General features: G+C 37.6%; 2 protein-coding genes across 3 annotated transcripts in view; both read right to left on the reverse strand.

Annotated features, from left to right (window-relative positions):
* Positions 1 to 1,059: 1,059 nt before the first annotated feature.
* Positions 1,060 to 7,907, reverse strand: ISCA1 (iron-sulfur cluster assembly 1). The gene is made up of 4 exons (XM_085213565.1): positions 7,742 to 7,907; positions 7,007 to 7,060; positions 5,232 to 5,337; positions 1,060 to 3,429 (listed from the first exon to the last, which is right to left on the reverse strand). The coding sequence occupies exons 1-4, from the start codon at positions 7,820 to 7,822 to the stop codon at positions 3,281 to 3,283; spliced, it is 390 nt and encodes a 129-aa protein (XP_085069691.1). The 5' UTR covers positions 7,823 to 7,907; the 3' UTR covers positions 1,060 to 3,280.
* Positions 7,908 to 10,635: 2,728 nt separating this feature from the next.
* TUT7 (terminal uridylyl transferase 7) overlaps positions 10,636 to 15,937 on the reverse strand; it is a 32,379-nt gene continuing 27,077 nt past the window's right edge. The window contains exons 26-29 of one of the 2 annotated variants that reach the window (XM_085213062.1): positions 14,893 to 15,236; positions 13,144 to 13,217; positions 12,925 to 12,988; positions 10,636 to 11,720 (exon numbers count right to left, since the gene is read on the reverse strand). In XM_085213062.1, the coding sequence (XP_085069188.1) occupies positions 11,653 to 11,720; positions 12,925 to 12,988; positions 13,144 to 13,217; positions 14,893 to 15,236 (550 nt within the window). In that variant the 3' untranslated portion in view covers positions 10,636 to 11,652. The other variant, XM_085213063.1, reaches the window with a different exon arrangement.

The following is a 15,937-nucleotide window of genomic DNA, read 5'->3' on the forward strand; positions in this document are numbered from 1 at the left end:
TTAGTGAATCTTTAAGGAAAATGCCAGCTCCTGCTGAAAACAATTACAATTAATGCCACTCAAACCCAAGTGCATGTGGAGCTCTGCTAAGTCCTTGCATTTTAGCTCGGCTTCACAAGGCAGCATTCCTCACATAACTTAAAAGAACAATAAAGGAAAAGAGAAGGCCAAAGTTCTCACTGTATGGCTTTACATCTTTATCTGTAAACTGTATGTTTACAGATAAAAAGCCAGTCATGCTGAAAAGTAATTCTTCAAGTAATCTTTTCAGAGGTCTTCTGGAACAAATACATAAATACACACTTTGCCACATGACACAACTACAGATTCCTACAGAGAGACTGCAGAATTGTAGCATCATAAAAGAATTACCTGCTTAATGAAAAAAAATACATATATAGTGTTAGCACCAAAGTGGAATAGTTTGGGAATTTTTTTTTGCTAGTAAAGAAGCCCATTTAAATAAATGGGAATAATAATAATTACAGTGATAAACATTATCAGCCTGGCAGATAGGATTCCAACACTCACAGAACAATAATCATTTGACATTAGATTTTATAGTCCTACCACCTCTCTCTATCTTTTTTAGTTCAAATTCATTTTGTGCTGTCATTCGTTGCCAAAATGACTTGTATACTGAACTGTTCAAAGTTTTCCTGAACAAGTTGTCCTCCTTCTTGAGACATCCAAAGAGAGCTACAAAAAGGAGTGGATCAGGAGTGACTTGCTGGTGTGCAAGAATTTTTTTTATTTTAGGATTTTGTTTTTTTTTTTCCCCAAGTTCCGTAAGAACTCCAACAGAAAGACAGCTGTTGCATTTCCAGCCCCCTGTCTGTAGAAAAGACTTGATTTTTTCTCTCCAGCATCGTCAATATACAGCTGTATCAACAAATTCTGAGAAAGCAATGGAGATTGTTAACATTTCTTAGAATTATTAATTAACATTAACATTAACATTCTATCTATTATTTCTTAATCCAGGCATACAATAATTCTCTGCCAAGCCTTCTACCCCATATTTATTATTGCAAACAGAATCATTTCAAAATAGAAATCTTTCACATTTACCAACAGGCAAATATTTATTATTATAACTCAGAACTCTACATACAGTATTGCACAAAATTGTATCAATTGACAAAACAATGTGCCCATAGAACAGTAAATAGCACATAAGCAGAAGCTTATTTTAACAGACTGTGCGTTATGTGTCAGTAAATTAACACGTTTTAAAAGATTATTTCATGAGGGTATGAAAACGCAAACTTCCATTCAAGGCATATCACAAAACACATGAAAAAGATTAATGTGTGTGCACAGGTCCAAAAACATCCCCAAAACCAAATGCACACCAAAACAAGTGAAATGAGCAAAGTCAAAGCACTCTTAGCAAACACCAGTGCTACTACATTCATAGTCTTATCTGCTAGCAAGAAGCACAATCTGAAGAAATGCCCTCAGCTTGGTATTTTAGACATACTATCACATCAACCAAATTTTTGTTTGGCAGGATAAAAGGGTTTACAGCACTATAAATTCACCTAGCCAGTGTTACACCTGTTACTCCTGAATTACTGTATGAAATAAAGTAACTGTGTATAATAGTTGACTACTAAAAAGAGTTTTTAAATCAGAAGGTGACATAGTACATAACTAAAATTCAAGCATCTAATATTAAGCCATAGCTCTGGAAATTCTGGCCTTCAATTCCTATGCAGTACATACCAAGAATGATTTTTCATTTTTATTCTTGCCTCTACATATTTTCTCAAGCTAGGTGTAACTGGCTGCAATTCTATATCTTTAGCATGTCACTATTGCCAAGTTGTTCACAGGCAAGCGTAAATGATCCTAAGAGCCCAGTCCCCAAAATCCTCTACTTTCTATTTCCAATCTTTTGACTAAGTGTTCAGGTTAGTTTCCCAGATTAACTGTCTTGTCTACATAAGGAAATAGCTTAGCTGCACAATGTCCTCTTTAGACAATCAGGGAAATTAGAGATGAAAGGATGAACTGTACTTTTTTCCTATCAGCTTTGGGAAGGCCTGGAGAAAAGTTAACACTTCTGCCTGATTTCCAGTGAAAGACCATCAGCTTGAAAAACACTGCTTCAAAAAGGGAATTATCTGATTAGGAATAATCGGATATATATATTTTTAAATTACTGACAGAATTATTTTTAAAACAATTACTCAATAAAGGCTTTTTTTTTTTAAAATGATAAACAGTTTCCTGTTACTAAATTAACCCTTGGCTAGCCATTACATAGAAGTTACTGTAAGCTTTTAAAGTGAAAAATTCTAGTGCTACATAGTTACTAAGCAGAGTTTAGACTTCTAACAGAAGGAGTAGCATTCCTGGTTAGAAAAAAAAAAGTTAAAAAGATTTCTCTCCCAGAAAAAGCAGCTTATGGCTTTGGTAGACAGATAGCATAATGAGAATATAAACACACTCTGAATACAGAATTAAAATTTTGAGTTTTGACACCTCTGTAATTTACGTCATGAAAAATAAACAACAGAAATGTGAGGAACAAGGGCTGTATCCTGCTTTAGCATTCCAGTACCTGAATATATTTTATGTTTTTGGAAATCATTAAGTACAACATAGGCTGTGCCTTCAACAAGGCAAGGAATGGGATTAAAATTCAGTTAGCATATTTTTAATTATTTCTACAAGCAGTGCTATAACAGCCTACCGCTACACTAATATACAAAATTCTTTTTGGACTTCTCTGGATTAAGAGGAAAGTAAGCTACCAGAAAACCTACACATAAAAACATGAAAGTATCAGAAATCTAAGAAAGGAAAGTAAGCATTTACATAATCAGTGAACTTAGAAGCTGAAGACCATATGCCTGTGTATATTTAACAACTATAAATGGTAATTTTTTTTTCCTCCCCTAAATCAAACCATAATACTGGAATATACTTTTGGAAACTGCATCAGTTTTGGATGGGGAACGAGCTGAGTGAACAAAGAAAATTGCAAAGGAAAAGAACAGCAGTGTTTTATTTCCTTGGCATGTAAAAGCACAGTGACATTACGATATGACTTACTGCTCTTACCTTATGGATTCCAACTCATCACAAGTTACAACATAACTGCATCAGTGCTGCAATTTAACACACAATTTACATACTCAACACAATTTTATTTTTCTTAGTGGTGTCCAGACTTCACACACCCTAGAACCTGAAGAAAACTGATCTACTTCTGAAAGCCAAAAAGCAAGTGTCCTTTGATGTTTAAAGTGAAAGAAGTAGTCCTGAGATTTCAGATATTAAAGCTTTCTCCACAGCCACATGTTCCTTTAATGTTTGGATTATTGAAGACAAACTCACTGGACAATTTATCTTCTACATAGTCCATTTCAGTTCCTAGAAGTGTCAGCTGCGCTTTCTTCTCAATAAACACTCGTACTCCTTGAAGACAACAAAGAAAACAAATTTACATAGAGCAAAATCATTCATCGTTCACTTTGAGCTGTATTTCAAATAAAAGGGAAATGGTTAACTTTCAGTTTCCTAGAAGCAAAATTTGAAGACATCAACACAACTTCTTTTTCCTTAACCTGTGACACTCTTCCATTTTTTATCCTAATATAAAATCTGAATAACAATCTTAGTAGTAGTTCATGTTATGAACCAGAAAGAGATTTCTTTTCTAAGGTATGGAAAGCTGTGAGTAAGTTGCTTTAGCTGTTTATAGAGTAGAAGATAACAGAAATAACATCAGTGAACAACAGCAAGAACTGGTTAAGTTATATAAGCAACTGCCAGAAAGCTGTTCTATTACAGTGAAAATTGAGGTAAAACACACTGGTATAGCAACACAAGTCTGCAGGAAACAAAGTTGAACTTACCCCAAACAGATTTTCAGGAAAAATTTGGATAGCAATTAACACAGAAGGCTAAATGTAATGCAAAATTTTACAGACTTGAACCCTAAGCAGTCACTTGCTACCTAAAAGCCAGAAAATTTGGGCTGAAATCCAAAACCACCAGCCTGATGAGTACAGAGCTAAATAAAAGTCAGCCTTTAGTGGAAATCAGTCTAGAAGCAGCCAAACAAAATAGAAAGCAGAGACATCTGAAATGCTGTCCGTCTTTGGACCTTCAAGTCTCTCCCTTGACTGAGGGAAACAGAAACTGCTTTTATCTTCCTTAAGATCCAAACCAGAAAATCTTTTTTCAGCTCTATAAAGCCAGAGCAGCTCTGAGTCAAGCAGAGGTAACTCCAGAAGCAAGATAAGTTTGAAATCAAGAGGCACTTGCAGAATTATGTGGTAGTCTTGATCTCACATGCTCCAGTTCAATTTAGTCATTTGTTGTCCCAACTACTTCTTTTTGTAAGAGAATGAAATGTATTAGCTGGTCATAGATATCTACAACACAGCTATAAGATGGTCTCTGCTTAGCAGAATACTATTTATAAGGAAATAATTGCAATATCCCATTCTTATGCGTATTTCCTACTTTTCTGCCAGATTTATTTTTTTGGATGTAAATACAAGAGAACTCAGTAATTCTCAAACAAAACAACAGAAAAAACAGAGGAATATTTTAGAAACTTCTCAAAAATAAACATTATATTGATTCTTTGAAAATCCTTATTTCACAGGACCACAAAGAAATTTTGAGCGCTGGACAAAGCTATGGAACTTTCAATATTTTAGCAATACAACTGTTATAGGGTGCTCAACAAAATTATCAGACAGCTTAATTATCAGACATGCTTAAACATCAGCATATGAAAACAATTTTCTAAGTAATGCTTAATTAAAATTGTAGAAATGGTTGTTACAAAACAATTTGAAGATCAAAAGCATAAACAGGTTAAAAACAAATTACAGATCAGTGAAAAAGAAGACAAGTTAGAGAAGACTTTTCAAAAATAAAATCCTTTTTTTGCCAACTCTAGTTTTAGGCATGCTGATAAAGTATCCCTTTCCATACGCATTTTTCTATTTTTTTTCTCTGAATACCTAGGATTAACCTCCTCCAAAAACATGAACCATTTGCTACACTACTTATTCTGCACAGTAGCCTTTGAACCACAGATTGCAGAGCTGCAGGTTTCAACTGGTAACTTCAACATGGAAACCAATGCAACACCAATTCCAGAATCAGAAAGCTAGGACCTCTTTTTATAGTTTAGTACTCAAAAAAATTTCTAACCCGCCTTTCTAACCACGTAAGATTGCTCTACTGCAGCAGAAACTCACCATCTTGAACTACTTCTTCATCAGAGTCTCCTTTAGACTTTGTATATTCTAATGTATAAGAAAGTCCATTGCATCCCCTTGTACGAACACCTACTTTCACACCTACCTGGAAAAAAAAACAAAACACAAACATACATGACTTTTTTAAAACTTGTTCTTCAACACCTAGATATAAAAGTAGGTGGAATAACAAAATGACTACATTTAATATTCCCTACCCCAAAGCCTAGAACTAGAACAGAAGTGAACTAGCTCAGTGCATTTTTTTTCCTTTTATAAAATTGATTATAAAGGTAATGGTAAGCATCAGATATCTGCTACTTTGCACCTAGCTCTAATATATTCTTAAAAAGAACTTTTGAAGTGATAATAAATTACTGGTACTTCTGTGAGTGCCCAGTCTCATAAAGACAGTAACATTTCAAAACGTTGTGACTTCAATTTAAACTTCATTCAGATGCTAATTCAGGCACTATTTTAAGACTATTATAATTAATTATGAAGCTGTGAGGGCAGGCCAAGGGCAGTTGTTAGATTTTTACACTCCTTCTCTAATGACCATCAGAAAACTACTTCAATTCAAAATTCTGAAAGAATTTACTTTGATTGCTTCATTACTCCTATTGCCTTTTGCCCCTAAAACTCAAACTCTGCCTTACATCAAATACATTCATTTGCTTACTATGTTAATCCATGTTAAACTCAACCTAGTCAGTATGTTTGTAACCATCCACTGCTTCTCATAATGATCTTCTATGTTCGACAGAAAAAGAGCAGCCATATAAGTGAGGAACTAAGAAAAAGTGGTATAGAATCAGAAAGTCATTCATGTACAATAAACTTTCAGAAGTACCTCCTTCATTTTCAGCAAACCACTGTTTCTTAGTTAAACAGAAGTACATTGTATACCTGTGTAATCAGTGTTACAATAAAAATCTAGCAGAACATTATCAAATGCCACCACTTGGGACCTCAGACAAACTGTGTGTGATCTGCTCAGACTATGCACCTCTTGACAGGAAACACTACATACAATGCAGCATGCTGGAAAACAGGAACACTGTTTATAACACAAAGATGAATGATCAGCCAAGCTGCAGGCTTTGGGCTTCCTTACCATCATTTGTGTTTTGAAGAAAAAGCCTGGTTATTTACAGATGTAGAGGAAGAAAAGGAAACAATGGGCATTGTACTGAAGTTAAGAGAGAATATTTATCTTGAAATAGTACTTGCTGTAAAGCAAAATAAAAATAGGGTTTGTTTTTATAGTGGTTAGAAAGAAAGACTGTGCTTTCCTCTGAAAAGCTCAGTTATTTGGTGAAATGCTGATAACTTACAAAAATGAATATTTTGTCAAGTTTCTTAAGTAATGTGTGTTTTCCAACAGATAATAATCTAGCATTACAGTTATATACCTCACAATGACCATTCCTACAAAAACTAATTATTAATGTCTTAAAGGAACAGTTGAAGGCCCTAAAAGAAATCACCACTGTGCCATATTAGAAGACTTCATTAAAATATAACTTAAAAATAGTTTGAAGCTCAACTTCGTTTCACATTTTATCATCTCAAAAGTAACTGTACAGTGACACATTATTACAGCAAGCTAACTCCTGCATTTCATTCTATAGAGAAACAATGCTTAAAAAACATTTTCCTCCAAAAAAGCCCCCAACATCTCTAAACTGCTGCGTGTTTATTTCAGACTTCTCGGTTAGTCAGAAGTATTTGTGACTGTCAGCTGCACAGCACAACAACCCTGATATGCTTACATGCTCAGGCTGGTCTTTAAGAAGTTGCTTTATCTTCTGGACGGCTGACGGGGTCTGAAAAACAAAACAAAAATACACACATCATTTCTAATTGTTACTTCTTGTTCATTTGCAGCGAGTACTTGCATAAACAAGCACTTCACAGAACTATGTTACACACAGCCCTATTCTGATACTGCGCAACAAAGTTATGCCTTACACTTGATTCCAGCACCCCATTTGCACGGCCACCTTTGGCACAGCCACCTGTCACATCGCCAGCCCACCTGCTGCCGACCTGCTGCCTGACCTCAGCAGCGCCTTGTGACTGCAGAGCCGAGCAGAGTACCTGCCGCCTTCCCACAGCCAGCAGCTCAGGTACGTAAGCGCCTGTGGCTAGCTTTCCGTTTTCAGACAGTCTCTGAGGACTCTGAGGAGCAGCCCGCTCCTCACTTTCATCACACGACGTATTTACGTTTGTAGGCACGCAAGCACCTCATACGCCCGTAACCCCGCTGCGCAGCCGGCTGCCCGCGATCCCCTGGGGGCGTCCCCGCGCCCGCACCCAGACCCTCGTTCTCCCTTCCACCCCCGGAGGCCCAGCGGCGCTCGGCCTCGCCCCGCCCGCCGCCTCCGAGTCCGCTGTCATCCCGATGCCACCCGCCGCGGCAGCAGGCCCCGCCGCCCGGCCCGACTCCGACAGCGCCGCCGCGGTGCGTAAACGGCGGCCGAAAGCGCTCGACCCGGGCCACTGACCAGGGTGAGGGCGGCGCGGGTGGCCTGGATCTTCCTCTTGCTGACGGCGCGCACCGTGGCCCGCACCACCGACGATGCCATTACGCCCCTCCGCCCCGTCCTCTGCCCTCTGCCATGGGCACCACCGACGTCACGCCGCAACACCGCCCCGCCCGACGCGCTTCCGCCATCCCCCCTCATTGGGCAGCCGAGAATGACGGGCAGGCGGCCCGGCCCGCCCCTCCCGACCGCGCTGCGCTGAGGCCGTGTGCGCGGGCCCGTGGGGTGTGTTTTGGGAGGGCGCTCCGCGCCTTGTGCACGGAGATAAGCGATATGCGGGGCCCGGCCCTGCCCGCGGGGCCGTACCGTCCCCGTCCGCAGGAACGACGGCCAGGGGATGCAGATACAGTCCGATGGAAACAGGGATAGGCGCCTCTGCAGAACCATAGAGTCACTAAGATTGGAGAAGACCTCTGAGATCACCGACTCCAGCCGTCGACCCACCATCGCCACGCCTTTCAGTGCATCTGTGCATTTCTTAAACGCCACTCGGGGCAGCCTGGGCCAGTGCCTGACCACTCTTTCTGAGAAAAAAATGTTTCCAAATATTCAACATGAGGTACACAGCCCTCTGCAAATGTGTGGAATAAGTCAGCCGGCCTCTTTACAAGTCCCTGAGAGGATACTTTAGTAAGGCATAGTTCAGCCTTTTTTTCCCAGGTACTAGCAATAGGATGAGAGGGAGTGACCTCAAATTGCACCAGGGAGGTTCAAGTTGGATGTTTCTTCTCTGAAAGAGTGGTGAGATGTTGCAATGGGCTACGTAAGGGGATGGTAGAGTTTCTGTCCGTGGGGGTGTTTAAGGAATGTGTGGATGGGGTACTGAGAGTACTGTGCTTTTATCCAACAGATGGCTGAGCACCAGGTATTCATCTGCCCACTGCCCCCTTCCCAGTAGAATAGAGAGAACAGGAAAAAAAAAAATAGTTTGAAATCAAACTGTTTACTAAGATAAAGGATAACACTTATGACTACATATGTATATTTATATATACATGAGCATATATAAGAAGTGCTGCACAAGCAATTACTCACCACCCCCACCTATGCTCAGCTAGACCCCTGAGCAGCAACCGCAGTGATGAATTTTCATATCCTTCAAAGCTCATTCCACATGAGGTCATACAGTACATAATAACCCTGTGGCCAGTTTGAGTCAGCTGTCCTAATTCTGCTCCTTCCCAGATCCTTGGGACCTTTGCTGGGAATGGCCTTGGCTCTGAGCAACACTGCTTAGCAGCAACTATGAGTATCCGTGTACTATCATCGTTTTTCTCCTGCAACCAGGTGCTCTGAAGAAAAGAGCTCCATCCTAGCTCAAACTAAGACAGAGGGACATGGATATTGGGCATACTGCTGATGGGTTAATGTTGGAGTTGGTGATCTCAGAGGTCTTTTCCAACTTTAATGATTCTACAAAAGCATGCAGAAAAATGGTGACCTGCAACACAGGTATACCCTGCCACACACATTCATCACTGTGCTCTCAAGCAAGGAGTTACAGTTCACACACTCCGTCCAGGCTGCACATCTGCAGCCTGTGCCACAGCCTTGAAGTTTTAAAATATAGCATTTACTATTTTTTACATATGTGATTGTGCCCATACTCTTCAACACAGAGTAAGACGCAGCCTTACCTTAAATAGGAAAGTAGATAGCAAGAACACTGCATTGTCCTTAGCTACACAAAACATCTGGCACACAACAGGTGCACATATCCTCATTTGAAACATACCCACTGACAAGTGGAAGGCCTTGGACGCTCTATGAGCCTGAGGCCTTAGTCAGCAACGCCTGTTAAGTACAAGCTGGAAGCAAGCGTGCAAATGCAACCAGTTTCTCTGTCAGTACTGTTTGCTTTATGTCCTTGTATAAAGGTGCGTGACTGAAATCCTTCATGCAGAAAATGCACCCACTGACATTCAGCAGTGCTTGCTGAGACCAAGCAAGTGAGCATGGTGAGGCATGCGGTGTATTTCAGCAGTGACAGGAGCAGGCCATCTTTGCTGGTGCACATCTTTATGAGTGCGGTGACAAGAAGCCTGAATGCCAATGAAAATGCACAGCTAATGGCAGTGACTTTTGACGAAAGTGTTTTGCTGAGAATTTGCTCTATCAAACAGTGCTATCGTATTCTTTGCTGTAGTTTCCACAGAAATAAGAGGTATTTTCAGAGTGAGCTGGAGGTTGGAAGTGTAATCTGTAGGATTCAGAACTGAGTTTAGAAATCCCACACTTGAAGGCTTCACTATAAAACTAAAAAATATCTCAATGGGAAGGTGCTGAGTATGCATAAATGTGATTTATTTAGTTTTAAAAATATTTTCTATCTATAACATTACGCTGTAGTTTCTTAGAGGTTTATACATTTTGTTCTCATCAACAAAACAGAAGGCTAAATAAAATATATGCGAGGCGTGCAAATGTCCTGCATGTGAATTTTCTGGGTATGAATGTGGAAGTATAGAAGAAAATCTCACTTAGAGAAAAAAAAATACTTAAAATTATATGAATAATATGCAATAGAGAACAAAATTAGCCAGCTTCACAAATGGAAAACAATTTTAAGATTGAAAATAGGTAAAGAAAAACAACATATTTTGGGAGAAAGATAAACATCTAGAAATATAAAGATACTGGCTTCACAATGATGAAGAAAAAGAAAAAAAGAGTTAGCTTCCTAAGGTCACTTTGGAAATTCTAGCTTTCACCTTTAGTGAAAAACAGATAGGTAAAGGAAAATAAAATAAAACATAGCATTTTATAAAACAGATCATTCCAATAAATTAATGATTAATTCCACATTTAAGTCAGGAATACTGAAAGCTACAACTTAAGAAGACATACAGAAACAATAATTTTGGATTTTGATTTTATTTATTTATTTCAAATTCATAAATAACAGTGGTTTCAATTTTACCATGTAATTATTCCTGAACAAGACAGAGAGTACGCTATCAGCTCTGGAAGGACTTCAAGTAAAGCTCAAGTTGATAAACCTACTTAAATTCTTGGCTGGTCCAAGGATCCCATTCACATTTTATGAAAATGCACGTGTTTTCCCCAGATGCCATATATCATTTCTCTATTCCATACAGCAGTTATGTCTGTATCCCCAAGATAATGAAAAAGATTCTTAGCAGCATCAAACAGGACTGACCTGTTTCTTAGTTGTCTCTTTTTTTTTCTTTTTTTTTTTTTTTTCTTTTTTCCTCTCTTCTCCTCCTTTGTACACAAGCACAGCAGCAAATTAAATTTCGTAAAAATCAAAGAAGGGGCAAAAAAACAAAAATCTCACTGGTACTGCTTTACCACAGAGACAGTTTTAACATATGTTTACTAGTGACTGTGTTTTCAGCCCTCTACATGGAGAAAATAAAAACACCACAAAAACCTGTTTGCAAGCACAGTCTACAAGCATTTCAAACACTTTTACACAAATATTCATTAACAATCAACATATATAAATAATATTTGCTCCTTCAAAAAATCATATTTTGAAGAAAATACATTTATTTGGCCTGCACACAATTTTAGTGCATTTTAAAATGCTCAGGCTGAATGACAAAACCTTGGTCCATTTTCAGTACCTGCATTTATCTGTATCATTTACCTAGTAAACAAATACAAAACATCATGGCTTTCTATTAAAATGCTCAGACAATCTATTTAGGAGCGAGGAGTCTATGGTATGACACCATATTAAAATCCTTTATTAGCAACCTAAAGTAAGGTTAATGAAACATGGGTATTTTAAGTTGAAGATTATTTATGCTGCTGTCCTGTGAATCCAGATGCTTTAGCCAAAGTAAGTTTTTAAGTGAATGAAGTAAATTGCAACTGTATTGCAATTTAACAGTGCTTCACATCCCTCATGATTCTTGCTGGGTCCTCTTCTGTGAGGCTTTTCCCTGAGTCATATATTTATTGGAAAGGCTGCCTAAGATCAGGGGGGAAAAAAAAGCATCACACTTTAAAAGCTTAAAGGTTTCAAAACAAAACAAACAAAAAACAAAAAAATCCCAACCCAACAACCACTACCACCACCACAAACAGAAACAAACAAACAAAAAAAAACAAGTAACTAAAACAATCAAGAAGAAACTACTGTTAAGTCGAACTACAACAAATGCACACACAGATCAACTTTATAATATCAGCTGCTAGAGGACAGTAGTAAATATTATAATACAAAAAAGATTACTTTTTTTTCCAAGTAAATGCCTGGGGACAAACTGATTTGTGTTTTAATTCCCCCAACTTAGCTTCAAAGAAGTCTTTCAATGACTTTTTTCCCCACCCCACATAGAACTGAAAACCTAAAGAGATATTTAATAGCAGTTTGCAAAGACTTCTCAAATCTCCCTTCAGATGCCCCAGAAGAGATCTATGTACTCCATGGAAAAACCCATGCTGCTAAATGGTTTACAGTTGCACATAAAACTCAAAGTAATTAAAAACAAAAAAAACAAAAAAAACCCCGTTCTTTGAAAAATCTTCATTGTGACAGTTAACAAGTTAAATGTGTGAAATTTCTGTAAGGAAGCTGCAGTGGCAACCATGCATGTAACACAGTGCACAAAATGTCTCTGATCCAGAGAGCGTATACAAAGGCCTTTATGTCATCATCTGTCTGCTACTTGTAAGTGTAATTTTAACTCTCTCGCATTTTGGCAGCTGAAAGGATGTGCTTTCATAGTCTCTCTTAAGTTAGCTGATCATGTGGAATTCTAGACGATTATTCTGAGGAAGCCTCACAAGAAAGTGCTCCACATGTCGTTCCTGAAGAGAAACACAGAACCCAATGTATGCCAAAACAGAGGGAGAGAAGAGAGAGATTGATAAAACACCATATCCTTCTGCAAAATGTATCTATCAGAGTTAAATAAAGAACAAATGGCTGACAGAATTGACATGCCTTATAAGTTTTGTTCCCAAAACACAAATGAAAAAAATGCACTTTTCCAGCTTAAAAAAAATAAAAAAATAAAAATAAAAGGTGGTTTCAGAATTATCTAGCAACCTGTTCAGACTACTGCTGTGTTCAACAAGTTAGGCAGTTTCCTGAAGGACTGACTGAGAAAGTAAGTTGAAAATGCATGCTTTCACATTGAATTTCTGAATTGAAATTAAGAGATACAAACCTGTCTGGGGACTCAAAAGTACTTTTCCTTTTTGCTTCTTTTTTTCTTCATGTGTAACCATTCCCTATAAACAACACATACATACTGATGAACCTACAAAACTGAATTACATATTACACATGTCCTCCTTGAAAGCTTAAGTAAAAATAGCTTTAAGTTTCTTTACAAGGGTTTCAAAACATTTAAAGAGATCCAGGAAAAAGAACACTTAAGATTTACCTGATTTAATCGACCAGCATGTTTGGCAGCTGGAGGTAAAGGGGATCCACACAACATTTCTGGTTTTGAACCTCCTGAAAAAGTTACAATATAGCAAAGAGTTACTATTTTGAAACTACTTTCCATCTCAGATATCCTAAGGTACAAAAAATACAAAGATACTTGCATTCTACCTTCATAGTACAGAGAACTTAAGACATTTTTGTTTTCCCCCTTTATATAATATGGAAAAATGGGCACAATGAAATGAAATCCATCTATAGTTAAGCATTTAAGCTAGAAACCCCCCTTCCCAAATCCACAAGGAGACTGGAGCCTTCAGAAAATGAATGATGATATTTGGTTAAGTGAATTGACCAAAGTCCTACAAAGTGTTTATAGCACAGTAAGTCACACAACCAGATCTCTTGGATCCAGGGAACTATAGAGAACACTTCAGGCACTAGACAAGCAAAAAAGTCCATCCTCGATCAATTCTCCTTCTCTACAAATATATTAATTCCCAAAATACCCATAATTCCCATCAGCAACTACAAAACACTCAAGTATATTCCTTTTCAACTCAGCAAACTCAATATAATGGCAAACATCTTAGCAAAAAATGCTCAAAGATAAATTTGAAAGTTAAGTTTAGACTTGACATGCATCTTCAAACTGTCAGAAGCCTAATAAAATGTGGCTTCACTTTATAAACATCTTTTTTATCCACCCAATTCTATTAGTAATCAATTAAGAACACTTGCAAATATCCTTAAAATTCTGAGCACATTTGCAACCATTTTCTTACCACTTCCAGTATTCTGGTAGCACAACCTTATGCCTTATTCTATCAAAAACACCTGGTTAAAAGAGTTTCCTTATCTGAGCGAGAAGGAACATTTTTCTAGTAGAGACGATTTGAAACTGTGTATGCAATGGATTCCTGTATTTTATTTTGAGATGTCAAGTAATGAGCAAACTGTACAGCTTTCTTCTGTAGTATGTATATAAGTGCTTCTAGATTTACTTAGGGGGAAACTGTAATACTGTGTTCCTTTATAAGCTAGCTGAAAGTACCATGCACCATGCCAAGAAGTTTCATTTTTATTAGAGTGATTTTCTTACAACAAAGATGTGAAGGATGACTTAGATACTGCTTAGCAGATCACTGTTTTCTTCAAGTCTGTCAGTCAAGTTGTATGTTCAGGCAATTATTGTAGTTTCACGTGTTTTTTTAATTTTATTTAACTCAAAGTTGCAAAATAACTTTAAGAAAAATAAGACATTATTTTATCCACCCAATAACTGAATTAGGAAGGACATTCTTTATTTCTTCCCATTCAAAATATTTTATCTGAGCAATTTATTTTCAGTGATCTTGAGGTCCTTATGAAAGAGGTCTATTTTACATGATAGGAAAGAGCTATAAGCTTTTACTGCTATTACCATGTGCTGAAATAGAAGCTGTAATTTTAAATGTTAGCCAACTTTAGCAGTGAAGACAACAGAAGCAATTTCAATTTCAACACAGTAGGCACTCTCCACTTTCTACTGTTACCTCCTGACCTGCTAAGAGAAACGATCTGAATTCACAGGACACAACAGTTTTGAAAGATAGGTGAAAATAAAGGGAAAACTGATGTGTGACTCTATTTTTAAAAAGTCAGTCAGCATTTATGTGAGTGCCATTCAAAGGAAAAATTTTTATCCATTAGTGAACTTTGTAACCATAAGTTCTGCTTAAACTACTCAGCTCAAACAGTTTCATACCTGCAGTTACTTTATACTGTGGGCATTCCTTTTTAATGTGACCTTCTCTTCCACAGATAAAACAACGTTTTTCTTTTAACTCTCTGTCTTCTAGTCGCTTCCACTTCTCTGCTGATTGCCTGGGAGACCTTTCTTTTCCAGTTTCCACTATTCCCCTTGCTACTTTGCTCTTCTGAGGTGTAAACAGATGCAATTTCCCCTCCTTGACAGAGCTTTCTTTTTCTGTTGTTCTGTTCTGAATTTCTTTGTCCTCTTTGCTTTTCTCTTTGTTCTCTTTGCTTTTCTCTTTGTTTTCTGTGTACCTCTGGTTTTTGCTATCCTCATAATCACGTCGTCGTCTCAGTCTGCAAGAGGAAAAGGCTGCAGAATTCATATGTCTTATATACATAAAAGATAAAAACACAAACACTGCATATAGACAATAAATGGACTCCACGTATTTCTTCTGCGAGTTAAATAAAGTTAAATGCTTTTGACTCTTTTAAGAAACAGTCCTACACTGGTATAATATATATATTAATAATTTAACTTTACAATTTGATTATAGTACAGCTGAAATTTTTTTTTCCCTCTAAATTATGAATGCATCAATGTGAAGATCTTGGTGCTGGAGCTGCAATGACATTGGAAGAAAAAAGACACCAAATTAAATGCTAACACATAAAAATAAAGCTCTCATTCTACCTCTTGTACCGTTCCAGGAGAAATCTACCTTCCTTCCAAAATGGCGTATATTCACTCTCTCTACAAATCACATATGAAGGAAGATGCTTCTAGCATTTGAAGTGACTTAAAGACGTATCAGTGAGAACCTAGGTGCCATTACTGAACCGGTTTCATTTTACTTGTTTATTCATGAACTGGAGAAGGAACAATCAGTGTCTGATGATGATAACAGGCTCCTTTGCTCAGTCAGATGCAGTACTAATGGCAAGAAAACTGAATAAACTCACAAAACTGAATAAACTCACAAAATGATGGCAGACGAGCTTCATCATAGATAAACTGTAAATAATGCATCCTGGCAAAAAGAAACTAAACAATA

Source organism: Meleagris gallopavo, chromosome Z, assembly GCF_905368555.1.
Source record: "Meleagris gallopavo chromosome Z, MGAL_WU_HG_1.1, whole genome shotgun sequence".
Classification (NCBI taxonomy): Eukaryota; Metazoa; Chordata; class Aves; order Galliformes; family Phasianidae; genus Meleagris; species Meleagris gallopavo.